We start from the raw sequence: 15639 nt of genomic DNA, 5'->3' as shown, positions 1-15639 counted from the left end.
TAAAGTTTCAATTTAGAGAAACACTGGCACACGCCGACCTTCAAGGAGGCCATTTGGGCACTGAAAAATCTTTAGATCGTATTATGCTCTGATTTTATTGGCCGGGAATTAATGAGGAGGTTCACCGTTTTTGTATCTCGTCAATTGCGGCAAATTCCCATGAGCTCCTCTCGTTTCCCTTCCCTTGATTGATGTCCCCTTTGAACGAATTGAGGTCGATATAGTAGGACCCTTAAAGACCTCTGCCCGAGGACCTAAATATATATTAGTTCTCGTGGACTATGCTTCCCGATATCCAGAGGCTGTTCCTTTGCGCTCAGCCAAATCTAAGGCTACCGCACGGAATTTAGTAGGTGTCTTTAAGTGAGGCGGCATCCCTAAGAAAGTCCTTACAGATCAAGGGATGCCTTTTACCTTGGAGACATTCTAGGAGACGGACAAATTACATAAAATAAAGCACTTAAAGACTGCGGCGTATCATCCTCAAACCGAAAATCTAGTCGAGAGATTTAACAAGACTCTCAAGCAAATGCTTCGTAATTGGATATTATGAAAGAAGGATGGGAAGTAGAGGTTTTTCCCTCTACAAATGTAATATATCGCGCAGTTATGAGATAGATTTGGAAATATTCTGCCCATACTAAAGTCAGATGGAAGAGGCGCAAGCAACACAGGCCCACTATTATGACCATGGAACAACTCTCCGAGAATTCCACCCAGGAGACTGTGTCATGGTTTTAGTTTTTACCACCCATTCTAAATTGCTAGCCCATTGGCAAGGCTCCAATGAAGTTAAGGAGAGGAAGGACTCGTCGAATATTTGGTGAAACAACCCAACTGTCGGCCGAGCAAGTGGGTAAATCATGTAAACTTGCTGAAGCTGTGGAAGGAAAGGGATCCTGATCCCTCCTCCGCTCAGCCCCGCTCATTCTTTGCTCAGAAAAATATCCTTAACTTTGGTACTGAATTCAATTCCCAACAGAAACAAGAGCTCGAAGCAGCTATCCTGTCCGTCCCGGAGGTAGTAAGCAAAAAACCAGGAAGGAACTTTCTGATTGCACACAGCATTTTGACAGAATCCGGGGTTTAAGTTCGAGAGTGCCCCATCGTCTTCCTTAGGCAAAGAAAGCAGAGGTGGAGCTTGAAATTATGCGCATGCTGGAACTAGGAGTTAAGAGAGGAAAGTCTTGGTTAGTAAGCCTGACAGAAGTTGGAGGTTTTGCAATGACTTCCATCAACTTAATCAAGTCTCCCAATTCGAGGGTTATCCAATGCCCCGAGTGGACAACCTTTTTGAGAGGCTTGGAAAGGCGAATTATTTGACCACGCCTGACATGACAAAGGGGTACTGGCAGGTTCCTTTAACAGACTCCACTAAGTTTAAAACTGTGTTTAGCACCCCTAGTGAACACTGGCAGTATCGTGTCCTTCCATTCAGGCTAAATGGGGCTCCAGCAACTTTCCAGTGTCTGGTGAATAAAATGCTCCGCCCTCATAATGCATATAGCGCTGCCTACTTGGATGACAGTCATTTTTTTCCAGCACATGGAAGGAACACATACAGCAGGTTTGAGCAGTATTGCGGACACCTGGTCAAGCCAGGCTTCAGATCAATCCAAAAAAATGTTTTTTTGGGTTGAAAGAAGCGAAATATTTAGGCTACCTGTTGGGTCGAGATACCATAGAGCCAGTGTTCAAAGGTAGATGCCAAATTGAAATGCCCTGGTCCGCGAACCATGCGGCAAGTCCAAGCATTTCTCGGTTTACCCAGATATTACCTCCAGTTTGTACCTCAGTTTTCGGGAAGAGCAGCGCCCTTGAGTGATTTAACAAAAAGAAGAGGGCAACTGACAATGTGGTATGGGCTGATAAGACAAACGCTGCATTTGGCAACTTTAAACAGGCCCTTATGTCACCACCTGTATTGAAAGCACCTAACTTTTTGCTTCCTTTGATAATCCAGATGGATGCTTCGGACACAGGCCTGGGAGCCATGCTGAGCCAGAGTGTCGATGGTATTGAACACCCCGTTATGTTCCTGAGCTGGAAACTGTTGGATCGAGAGACCAGGTACGCGGCGGTGGAAAGGAAAGCCCTTGTGATTAAATGGGCGATTACAGATTTGAGGTACTACCACTTGGGCTGTGAATTCACTCTTGCTACGGATCATGTACCGCTACAGTGGATGGTCCTACACAAAGAGTCGAATACGCGGGTCACCAGGTGGTTTCTTGATCTTCAACCGTATAAATTTTCACTTACTCATCGAAAGGGTTCTCTCCATGCCAACGCCAATGCACTTTCTCAAGCTCACAACCTCTCGGTCAGAGCCGGGTGGGCTTTGTCACACACGTGCGATTAGGAGGTAGCTAAAAGGCCCTTTAAAAACATAAAATGATGTAATTGAACAAAATGTATGTGTGTAAGTACAGAAAATAGGACAGAATGATCAAACTTGTTTGTGTTTTGCATACGTGACAAAAAGCATATATACTTTCTGGAAGTTTTCTTTCAATGATGTGTGTGACAAGAAAATATACCTTTAGGGTAAAGACTTTACCAATTGGAATAATACAAAATGAGTCAGGACGCTATTTTTATTGCTTACGTGGTCTACGATCAGGAGACTAGAAAAGCTATAAAAGGGCAAGGATATCTGCGCTCGAGGCAGATGAAGTGCGGTGTCCTAGGACTGTATTTCTCTGTCATTTTACCCTTGCCTGGTATGTATCAATAAAAGGTTTTTACTAATTTTAATTTCTTCTCTGTCTTCAGTCACAAAAAGTGTCCACAGTTTTTTGGCGCCCGGACGTGGGGCAAGAGACGGCTGGTCAACTCCTCCAGCGAGACCATTTCAGTGATCCGTCTTACCAGTGGACTGCCGTCAACTTGAGTACTCCGGCAGCAGAGCATGCAGCTCCAGCAAAAGTTAGGACTGCCCTGTCCTGAAAGAGTTCTTGCGTGAGGAGCCCCTGGTCTCCTCTTTGCTACATCCACGGTGACTTAACGGATTTCCAGACAGAGCTTGCACACTTCCAGGCTGGGGTAAGCACCAGGGAATTTCCGAACATTTTTTTATTTTCTAAATTACGGGAGGGTGAGTTTCCTGTTGACCGTCTAGTCATATTCATATCTCAACGGGTTGCTTAAGGTGATGGAAACTTGACCCAAGCAGTTTGACGCATACGAAAGGTCTGACGAAAGGATACTGGCCTCACCCATATCCTAGACTCGGCTGGACGTATTGATGTAGTATTCTGCTGAACCGAATCGGACACGAAGTCACCTGAGCTGGAATCCGGGGATGTGAGCGGACAGGCTAATGGGACGAGTAACGGGGTGGTATATATATATATATATATATATGGAAACATAAACAGAAAAAGAGCACAGATTGCAGGTTTGCTGTTAGGACGGAATAAATAAATCTACATACTAATAGGAATACCGTGTTCTCCTGTGAACTGGGACAGGACCGATAGTTGGGTGTGTCCCCTTGGGACTAAAGAAGGGAACAGTAAGGGAATAGTGAGTGGCACACTTAATACCTTGCTGATTCATACATACAAGGGATTAGACGAATCAGTATATAGTTGGAAAATTAAATACAGGACTCAGGAAGAGCAAGGGGACATAATGGGAACTTATAACAGTAAGCCTGTTAATCGCCGTACAGGGGGATCAAAATCATTAATGCTGGAAGAATTATTTTCGGAGGATCAACAGACGCCCCGTAAAAATGGGTCTCCTAGGAAATTTGTAGAAAAGAAGACAGGTTTAGATTTCAAGAAGGCATGTAGGAAATGGAATAGACAGAGTGGTGGGTGTTGGCCAATAGAGGGGACAGGAGATGCAAGTGAAATACAGGAAACTAGGAAAATCCTGTGTAGGAATAAGCAGGGTTGTTATAATAGTGGACCGTATCGAATGGATATGTTCGATAGATGGGAATTAGTAATAAAAGACAGAAATTTAGAAGCAGTACAGAAACAGAATGAATTGTTGCGGGCAAATGAGGGAAAAGCTAAAAAGGAGAAAGAGGAATTACTAATTACATTACAGAAAGTTCAGACAGGCACGGAACCACAGGCAGATGGGAGGAAAAGGAAGAATAATCCAAATAAAGACCCCCTTTATCCTATTATTTGTTCCTCTCCTCAGTACCAACCTCAGGCACCTCCATTATCCCCTCCTCTATCCCCCATTCCGACTGCCCCCCCTGCACTACAACTGGCAGAAGTTTCCCCCGATGATCCCCCGGGCACAGATCACTATGACCCACCCCGTACTAGACAAACCCCCGTCTCCCAACGCACTCGAAGTCAAACCTCCACTCACAAACCAGCTCCAACTATTTTCTCTTCAAATCCTTCACCTTTACTTACTTGCCCTTTAATAGAAGTTCCCAATCCCCATTATAACCCTGCCCATCCAGCCGGACCCCAAAATCCCACAACAGTTATGATAAATCGGAACTGGGACATCCAAGAACTAAAGGATGTCGTGAATGCACTTCCAGATCCAAAGGAAGTAGGACGACTAAAATTTGTTGAACAACTTGATCAGTTAGATAGCATGTATAAGCCTAACGCTGCTGAATGGACCCAGGTACTTCGTCGAAAGCTTGGGACCACATGGGCCACTGTTTGCAAGGGTGTCCGCAATGACGTTCCATGGGTATGGAACCCAGCTTTAACTCGAGGACAGGGGATTGATGGAGAAGGCGAATTTAACCCACAATGGGAGGAGTTGAGACAAAATATTGCAGAAAAATATAAAAAAGGAACGGACTGGTCCCTTATTTCTGCTGCAAAACAAAAGAGAGACGAGACGGTTGATGAATGGGCACATAGGATTCAAGACCTTATGGCTAATCACTCGGGCTTGGAAAATGTTGATGACCGCACCCGAGCTGCAGTTCCACCTTTTGTTTCCGGTTTGCGCCTTGATATACAGAACAAGGTCCGCACTTCCTGTATTGGTTGGGAAAGTGCCGCGTTTGATGAAGTCAAATGACATGCTGAACATGCCGAAAAACAAACTAAGCAGAAGGAATCGGACTCTCATGCCAAATTATTGGCAGCACAGATGAACTATTATACCAGGAATACTCCTGACCGAGGCCGAGGATATGGCCTTAGAGGAAGGGGACGAGGACGAGGAAGAGGTGGTTTTGGAGCTCCTCCTGCTGACCACAATAAGAATCCTTTTATTCCCTCTCCCTTTAATCCCAATGTTAATTCCTACGCCTGTGGTGAAACTGGACATTTTTGTCGGGAGTGCCCTCACGGATACAGCAACAGCCCCCGCCTCCCCCTATTCCACCTGTTTTTTCTGACACCCCTGACCAACAATACTGGCCATAGGAAAACGCAGGGACCTCCAGCCACTCTTTTCAACTACCTTTGCTCACCCATAATTCAGAGACTGATCCTTTACTGACATTGTTCGTTGATGGCACTGAGACTATTTTCTTAATCGACACTGGTGCCACTCGATCTACCCTCTCGCTGGCAAAGGTCCCTGCCTCGAACGAGACTGTTACTGTGCTTACTGCTTCTGGACAACCTCACCTTCTCCAAGTATCAAAACCTCTTCAAGTCCAGTCACGTCCTGGCGGACATACCTTACTGCATCGTTTTCTTTTAAATCAGCTCTGTCCAGTTAACCTTTTAGGAAGAGATCTCATGACAAAACATTCTCTTTCTATTTCTATGACTGACAAAGGTTTTTTTCTGTTCTACCCCCAAGTTGTTGTGTCAAATTGCCCCTTACCCCAAACCCTCTTTTGCAGCTTGGACTTTAAATATTTCCCCACACACCATTCTCCTCAAAGCCCTACACTCTTTTTCCCCCTGTCTCTTTCCCAATTTACAGGCCCCTGACATTTTACACTGTACTGCCCAATACTTCCCTATAGAAGTAGACACCCCCTGGCTAGAATCTTTCCTTACTTCTGGTACTCGCCCTGAAACCCTTCACATCTCCTGTGTTTTTACTTCATCCACAAAGGCAGCTGCTTCTGTTCATCTTACATTCTCACAACATATATTTTATCTTGGCGGCTCAGTGCCTCATATTTCCTTAGCTAAATCACGCACTGTTAAATGGGGGGAAATAGGACCATGGGAAGAAAAATGCCTTAAAAGAACAGACTGGTTACAAGTTACTCCAGGTATTTTTGATACTCCTGACCGTTTAATAACTAAAGTGGTGCTTCAAACTGATTTTTTAGTACATCGCGCTTTGTGCCGTCCTTCCTCTTTTGCTTGTTCATTGCAAACCACTTTCCCTTCTTGGCTCTCTATGCTCCCTGATTCACTATGGTCCCAGGGAAAGAATGATTATGGAAGGATAGCCCATTGTGAGCCTCTGGTGATCCACCCGAAATCCTCCTTCCGCCCGCACCGTGCCCAATATCCTCTGTCTCCCGAAGCAGAGGCTGGCATCTCCGCCGTACATTCCGATCTTGTCAGACGCGGTGCCATTATTCCAATTGAATACTCTCCAGTCAATTCCCCCATTCTACCTGTAAAAAAGGCTGACGGTTCATGGCGTTTCGTACAAGACTTGCGACAAGTAAATTCTGCCATCTTCCCTAGGGCCCCTATCGTCCCTAATCCTTCCACTATCCTCTCTACTATCCCTCCTTCTGCTCGGTACTTCTCCGTTATTGACCTAGCTAATGCTTTCTTTTCTATCCCTGTACACCCTGATTCTCAATTTTGGTTTGCTTTTACTTTCCAAAACCGCCGTTGGACATGGACCGTCATGCCTCAGGGATACACTGAAGCCCCTTGTGTATATGGACAAGCTCTTGCCCAAAATTTAGAAGGCTTTTGGCCGGACAGAGGTAGTACATTGATACAGTATGTAGATGACATAATGCTATGTAGCGCTACGGAAGAAGATTGTGCAAAAGATACCCAGAAATTGTTGCTGTTTTTGGGGGACAATGGCCATAAAGTTTCTAAAGTTAAGCTGCAGCTAATCAAAACAACTGTAAAATATCTAGGTCATGACATTACGTATGGAACAAGAGCTCTCTCTAGCGATCGCATTACAGCCATCCAAAATCTTCCTAGACCGGTCACAAAACAATAGGTTATGTCTGTTTTAGGTATTCTGGGCTACTGCAGACAGTGGGTTCTAAATTTTACTGAAAGAGCACAGCTGTTGCAACAATTGGCTAATACTCCTGGCACCCCCCCTTTCTGGCCAGGTCCAATGGAATGAACAGGCTGAGAAGGCTCTCTGTGACTTAAAAACTGCTCTTCTATCTGCGCCTGCGCTAGGTTTGCCTGATCATTCTCGTCCATTCACTTTGTTCGTGGACGAAAAGCAGGGATTTATGAATGCAGTACTGACGCAACAACACGGAGATAAACAGAGACCGGTAGCTTATTTTTCTAAAAAACTGGATCCAGTGGCCGCAGCACTTCCTCCGTGTCTTCGTGCTGTGGCTGCAACAACAGAAGCTGTATTAGCAAGCACGGATGTAGTTCTCATGAGCCCCCTAACAGTTAAAGTGCCTCACGCTGTACATTCTATCCTAGTACAAGCCAAAACTTCACATCTCACTACTGCTAGGGCAATACACTATCAGAATGTACTCTGTACTTTGTCAAATGTTACAATTGAAAGATGCTCCACTTTAAATCCAGCCACACTTCTCCCAATTAACAACGAAGGAGAACCACATAATTGCCATGATGAAATAGCAAAGGTTGTAAAACCTAGAGTAGATCTACAGGAAACACCTTTAGAAACTGGAGAAATGATTTTTGTGGATGGATGTTCCTTGCGATTGAAAAATGGAGCACCCTCAACCAGTTACGCAGTGGTCCAAGGGGACCGCCTGCTGGAAGCAAATCGAATTTCATCAAGCTTGAGTGCACAAGCAGCTGAACTCGTAGCACTCACTCAAGCGTGTCAGCTGTCCGAAGGGAAGATCGTAACAATTTATACGGATTCCAGGTATGCTTTTGGAGTCTGCCATGATCATGGAGCACTATGGAAACTAAGGGGATTTAAGACCAGTACTGGCAAACCCATCCAACATCAGAAATTGATCGAATCCCTTTTAGAAGCTATAACCAAACCATCGAAGCTAGCGATTGTTAAATGTCAAGCTCACACAGGAAAACAGGATCCTGTTAGCAAAGGAAATGAATTAGCTGACCACTTTGCTAAAGAGGCTGCATATAATAACACACCAATTTCTTTATTCCAACAGAGAAATGACCAGGACCCTGATAATCAAATTATTTCTTTACAGAGTGCAGCCACGGATATCGAAAGGAGAAAATGGTCCAAAGAAGGGTCCCTCTCTGATGGAGTCTGGACTCATAAACACACTAACAAACCTTTTCTCCCAAAAGCCTCTTTCCCAGGAATGGCAAAAATCGCCCATGGCCTCGATCATGCAGGTAGAGATGCCATGGTTCGAGATGTTGAAAAACATTGGGAAACTGTAGGTTTCTCTACATATGCAGAGCAATTTTGCAGACGCTGTGCAATATGTCAAAACTTTAATGTGGGAAAAGGTACCCAGGTAAGTCCCGCCGTTACCCCTAGTCCAATGGGTCCGTTTGAACACCTCCAAATGGATTTCATTGAACTAACCCCGTCTAAAGGGTACCGATATTGCCTTGTGATTGTCGATGTGTTCTCCCGATGGGTAGAGGCTTTCCCTTCAAAACACAACGATGCCAAAACAGTAGCTAAAGCACTAATTAAAGAGATTATTCCAAGATGGGGTATCCCTCAAAAGTTACAAACAGATAATGGCACTCATTTTGTGAACTCCGTTATAAATGAATTAACCACCTGGCTCCAAATTAATGTGCACCATTATTGTAAATACCATCCCCAAAGCGGAGGCATCGTAGAACGATGCAATGGCACTTTAAAAGCTAAACTCGCAAAAATTTGTGAACAAACTAATTTAACATGGCCGGATGCACTACCCTTAGCTTTAATGGGACTAAGGGGACGGACACACCGACAACTGGGACTATCGCCGTTTGAAATTCTGACCGGACGTCCCATGCCCATTGGTATGATTGTAGGAAATGTGAATTTGCATACTGTGGACAATGATCTTCTCTCTAGTCTTACAGGTCTCCGAACCTCGTTGAAGGAAGTCCACCAGCAGGTTAATCAAGCCTGGAGGACCAGCCCACCTTCTAAGGATTTACCAATTCCCTTGGGCACCTGGATCCTGGTTCGAGATACTCGGAGGAAACACTGGTATCAGCCTAGGTGGAGAGGACCATTCCAAATTCTTCTATCCACACCACATGCCGTGAAAGTTGAAGGACTGCCTGCCTGGATCCACACATCGCATTGCAAGAAATGGCTATCTTAAAAATACTTTTTATGTTGACTGGATTAATTACCTTTATTATAACCAACAACGTTTCCTTAACTTCACCAAAGACGCTATTGAAGGTATACATGAACAGCTTGACCGTACTTCTCTGATGACTTGGCAAAATCGTCTAGCCTTGGACATGTTACTTGCGGAAAAGGGAGGCGTCTGTGCTATGTTTGGCGATGCTTGTTGTACATATATTCCTAATAATACCGCGCCAGATGGATCAATAACTCGTGCATTGGCAGGTCTCACCTCTCTCTCTAATGAACTTGCCACTAATTCTGGCATTACAAATCCCTGGGATCAGTGGTTTGCATCCTCCTTCGGATCCTGGGGACAATGGATAAGATCTGTTTTTATTTCTTTGGTTGTGGCATTTTGCCTCCTCCTCCTGGTTGGTTGTTGTATTATCCCTTTGTTTCGCTACATAATATCTAAGTACTTTACCGCCTCTATGGAAAGGGCATATATGCTACATGAGGAGCACATGTCTCATATAGCTTCTTCCATTTTCTCCTCCCCATCCCCTTCCCCCCCACTTCCCCTTCATCAACCATTTCAATTTAATTCTACTGCCCACATCATTTTGTTCAAAAAGGGAGGAGTGTAAAAACATAAAATGATGTAATTGAACAAAATGTATGTGTGTAAGTACAGAAAATAGGACAGAATGATCAAACTTGTTTGTGTTTTGCGTACGTGACAAAAAGCATATATACTTTCTGGAAGTTTTCTTTCAATGATGTGTGTGACAAGAAAATATACCTTTAGGGTAAAGACTTTACCAATTGGAATAATACAAAATGAGTCAGGACGCTATTTTTATTGCTTACGTGGTCTACGATCAGGAGACTAGAAAAGCTATAAAAGGGCAAGGATATCTGCGCTCGAGGCAGATGAAGTGCGGTGTCCTAGGACTGTATTTCTCTGTCATTTTACCCTTGTCTGGTATGTATCAATAAAAGGTTTTTACTAATTTTAATTTCTTCTCTGTCTTCAGTCACAAAAAGTGTCCACAGCCCAAATAATAGGTAGTACCACGCCAGACCGGGAGTGGTGAGCTGCATTGACTTTCACTCTCTCAATCATCTGCAGACCATCCACGGGAAATCCCACTCGTTTCCGGCACCTATGATGAAGTCAATCCCTGTACCAGTGCCATTGATGACATCACTTTCTGTTCCTGGAAAGGTTTTTTTTTTTTTTTTTTTTGGGTGGTTGCAGAGAGGGATTTTTTTTTTGGGCATTGATGACTTCAGTTCTGGTGCTGCCCCCATTTTATTGTGTCACTTCCGGTCCAGATGACATCACTTCCATCTCCAGTGATGCCACTTCCTGTCCCGGGCTTTAAAGCTGCCATATTTCTCATCCTAAATCAGTTCTATTTTGGATTTAAACCTGTCAAGAACTCAATACTTTACCCATTTGCAGCCAGGGCACAACATATGGGTGGCTGCCCCAAACTTTTTTTGATGTCTTTGGACTATTCTTGTGACAACATATTATAAATATACACAGATAATAAAATTGCTTGTTTCACAATAATTTGCTTCTAATTTTAAAATACACAAGTCTATATAATCCATATATTAAACAGCCTGGCTAAATCTCACTGTACAATTCAATCATGTTTTATTTGATTATGTAATCTGTAATTTTATACTTTCATCCACCACTGACATCTGGTGGACATAAGAAGAAGTGATGCAAGTTTAGAAATTGCAACACAATATTAAAAAGCATGATTCATCTATAAAAGCAATTCATTAGTCCTCTTTAAATTTAGCAGCAAGGGGGTGGATTGAGAGCCAACATACCTCATCAAGTACATGCAGCAACATTTCTCGAATTTGTTGGTTGGTATCAGAAGCTGGATCCTTCAGAAGCTGACGGAATTTTTCAATTACCTGGTAAAAAATATTCTTCCACAGGATCTGGTCCAGATTCTGAGCATCAGAATACTCAATATCACTGAGGATAACTTTTTCATACAGAGCCAAAAGCTCTGCCCTGCCAAGAAAATTTACATTTGTAGCATGTTAAAAGGTGAATCCAGTAGTAACTTATTATATATATATATATATATATATATATATATATATATATATATATATATATATACATATACACACACATACACATACATATACATATATACAGCGCATCCGGAAAGTATTCACAGCGCATCACTTTTTCCACATTTTGTTATGTTACAGCCTTATTCCAAAATGGATTAAATTAATTTTTTTCCTCAGAATTCTACACACAACACCCCATAATGACAACGTGAAAAAAGTTTACTTGAGGTTTTTGCAAATTTATTAAAAATAAAAAAACTGAGAAATCACAAGTATTCACAGCCTTTGCTCAATACTTTGTCGATGCACCTTTGACAGCAATTACAGCCTCAAGTCTTTTTGAATATGATGCCACAAGCTTGGCACACCTATCCTTGGCCAGTTTCGCCCATTCCTCTTTGCAGCACCTCTCAAGCTCCATCAGGTTGGATGGGAAGCGTCGGTGCACAGCCATTTTAAGATCTCTCCAGAGATGTTCAATCGGATTCAAGTCTGGGCTCTGGCTGGGCCACTCAAGGACATTCACAGAGTTGTCCTGAAGGCACTCCTTTGATATCTTGGCTGTGTGCTTAGGGTCGTTGTCCTGCTGAAAGAATAACCGTCGCCCCAGTCTGAGGTTAAGAGCGCTCTGGAGCAGGTTTTCATCCAGGATGTCTCTGTACATTGCTGCAGTCATCTTTCCCTTTATCCTAACTAGTCCCCCAGTCCCTGCCGCTGAAAAACATCCCCACAGCATGATGCTGCCACCACCATGCTTCACTGTAGGGATGGTATTGGCATAGTGATGAGCGGTGCCTGGTTTCCTCCAAACGTGACGCCTGGCATTCACACCAAAGAGTTCAATCTTTGTCTCATCAGACCAGAGAATTTTCTTTCTCATGGTCTGAGAGTCCTTCTGGTGCCTTTTGGGAAACTCCAGGCGGGCTGCCATGAGCCTTTTACTAAGGAGTGGCTTCCATCTGGCCACTCTACCATACAGACCTGATTGATGGATTGCTGCAGAGATGGTTGTCCTTCTGGAAGATTCTCAAGGATGATCAGGGGAAACAGGATGCACCTGAGCTCAATTTTGAGCTTCATGGCAAAGGCTGTGAATACTTATGTACATGTGCTTTCTCAATTTTTTTATTTTTAATAAATTTGCAAAAACCTCAAGTAAACGTTTTTCACGTTGTTATTACGGGGTGTTTGTGTGTAGAATTCCGAGGGAAAAAAATGAATTTAATCCATTTTGGAATAAGGCTGTAACATAACAAAATGTGGAAAAAGTGATGCACTGTGAATACTTTCCGGATGCACTGTATATTTTTATATATATATATATACACATACACATACACACATACATTCATACACACACACACACACACACACACACACACACACACACACACACACACACACACACACACAGAGTAAATGAAAACATCTTTTAATAAACAGCAAATTGTCTGGCTGACTAATCCGAGCACCATTCAGGTCACAGCCATACTATCTTATATCTATCATACCTGTTAATGTTTCAGAGCTGCTGCCCAGAATTAGATCCTCCATGGGGACGCCTGTATTAGTAACTTAAGTCAAATTAAAATAAAGTATTAATACTACCTCAAAACCATGTTTTAGTTTAAAGTGTCATTTGCTAAGTATTCACTTTCTTGGAAATATGAAATTCACCAAAGCATGTTAAAAGTACAAAATTTAATGTGTTTTTTTTTTTCTTTACTAAAACCAGGCTTAATACATCAGATACTTTTCAGCAGCACCAACTGGCTTTACATTCCATTATAAAGCAAGAGAAATTAGTCATGGAGGTGGATTTTGAATAATTATGTGGATGAAATGCATATTGCTTATAAAAATGTAGAAATATTTACATACTGTGAGTCACTCATATTAGAAGAGATTCACGTACAACGCTGTACTATTTTAAAGACGGCCAAAGCCATAATTCAATGTTCAGGACAGAATTTTCCAGCAGTTGACCTGACTTATTGCGATTGTATAGGTTCATGGTGGATTTTAATGGATTACACAGATTTTGTAATGGCTGGTCATGTGCCAATTTATGGCCGGCTGAGTTGAGTTGATTCGTACTTACAGCCAAGGGCCATAGGAAAACAATACGGAAATTACCAAAATCAGCAGCAGTTATTACAGTGTAAGAAATTTCTGTGGAGTAAAATTGTACTCTTTTTAAAAGGAACTTGCATGGACTTTTAACCTGCTTTAACAAAGCTGCAGAAAGGCATGAATGTTTGTTTGCCCTTCAAGTTGGAAATTATTTTGGATATTATTACAATAGTACAGTATATAATTTAGAATTCTTAACTATTATACAGAATGAATATCCTAAATAAATATTTCCCACACATAAAAAATGATTTGAACTCAGATTTTTAGGCTATTGTATTTAACAAATCACCAGACTCTCTTGCGCAAAATTAAATTAACTTTTTAGTCAATATTATAATTTTCTGACATTCTTCACAAGAACTCCTTCATACTTCTCAACATTGATAAATCCTGCAATGATGTGGAGTTACCTAGATACTGGAGTAAAAAAAAATCAATGTGGAGAGTGTTTTGTTGGAGACAGCCAGTGATGCTTGCAGATCCCTGGATGTTATTTTAGGATTACATTTTATCTCTTATTACTCTCTTAGTGGCCCCTAGGTGTAATTTTGGGGTGACCACTTGGCAGACTTACCGCTGCTTAACAGGCCATTTTAACATTTAAGGTGCCATGCTAATACTTGTTTTATTTGTGCCAATTGGTATGGGTGATATCCATTAATATATTTTGGCTAGTCAAAATCCAAACTAGAGACATCTGTAATTACATTTAAACTGAAAAATAAAATAACTGATGCTTACAAAACAGGAGAAGGCTACAAGAAGAAAGAAACACTTGTGTGTCTGAGTGCACGAGTAGTAATTTTCTCAAACTAAATAAGGAGAAAACCGAAATCTAAGTGATTGGCAAAAATTAATATAATGAGGATATTAGAAATAAACTTGATCCATTAATTCTGTCTTGACTTTATAGCCTAAAGAATTTAGGGGTAATTGACTCTGACCTAAATTTTAAATCACATTTTAATCAGATCACTAGGACAGCATTTTTTTCACTTAAGATATATAGCAAAAATCAGATCCCTTATATCTTTGCAAGATGCTGAAAAATTAGTTCACACTTTTGTTTGTAGTCGACTAGATTACTGTAATACACTCATTACAAGACTATCCAAAAAAGACATTAATCAATTGCAACTAGGGCAGAATGCAGCTGCCAGAATGTTATTAGGAAAGAAAAGACTTGCATAGATGGTCAACCCTCCACCTCACTTCAGCTGGAAGAATTAAAGTTGTTAAGATGAATATCCTTCCTAAGCTTCTCTTTTTATTTCAAAACATTCCAATAAACATCAATAAATCATTCTTCAAGCAATTAGATTCAACTTAAAACATCCACGTATCTAAAGAGCGACTCTACAAAGATCTATGACAGAAGGTGGCATGGCTCTGCCTAACTTTCAGTTTTACTACTGGACAGCAAACATACAACATATAAAAACCTGGACACAAATAGATGAACACACACAGGCTTGCTCAGCAATAGAAATAAAATCCTGCAGTACTTCTCTATATTCCATGCTTTGTGCCCCAATAAATGCAAGTTATTGCCAATATACTAATAACCCAATTGTGCTTCACTCACTCAGAATATGGAACCAATGTAGAAAGCATTTTAAGATGGAGAATCTTTTATCTGTAGCAACTCTGCATGAGAACCACCTTTTTCAACCCTCGCAAATATATGCAGTTTTTAATATCTGGAAAACATTTCGGATTAAATTGCTTAGAGATCTTTACATAGACAACATCTTTGCATCCTATGAATAATTACATTCCAAATTTAATTTTCCAGCAACACATTTCTTTCACTATCTTCAAATTAGAAACTTTGTCAAACAGAACCTGCCCGATTTTCCCCATCTCGCACCTTCCTCTATGCTGGAAAAAATATTGCTCAGTCTCAAAGACTCAGCCACAACTTCTGCAATATATAAAAATATTCTACAGTCCCTCCCTTTCAAAGATCCAAGAAGACAATGGGAAAAGGATCTCTCACTCAACATATAAGGAAAGGAGTGGAAGGTAGAAATGCAGAGAGAATTA

General features: G+C 41.7%; 1 protein-coding gene across 1 annotated transcript in view; it reads right to left on the bottom strand.

Annotated features, from left to right (window-relative positions):
* smg6 (SMG6 nonsense mediated mRNA decay factor) overlaps nucleotides 1-15639 on the bottom strand; it is a 539535-nt gene that overhangs the window by 479241 nt on the left and 44655 nt on the right. Inside the window, exon 3 of the mRNA XM_028806651.2 lies at nucleotides 11197-11389. Within this exon, the coding sequence (XP_028662484.1) occupies nucleotides 11197-11389 (193 nt within the window). The remainder of the gene's footprint in view (nucleotides 1-11196; nucleotides 11390-15639) is intronic.

The sequence above is a fragment of the Erpetoichthys calabaricus genome, chromosome 8 (genome assembly GCF_900747795.2).
Source record: "Erpetoichthys calabaricus chromosome 8, fErpCal1.3, whole genome shotgun sequence".
In the NCBI taxonomy this organism is placed as follows: Eukaryota; Metazoa; Chordata; class Cladistia; order Polypteriformes; family Polypteridae; genus Erpetoichthys; species Erpetoichthys calabaricus.
This window is presented reverse-complemented; position numbering and strand designations above follow the sequence as displayed.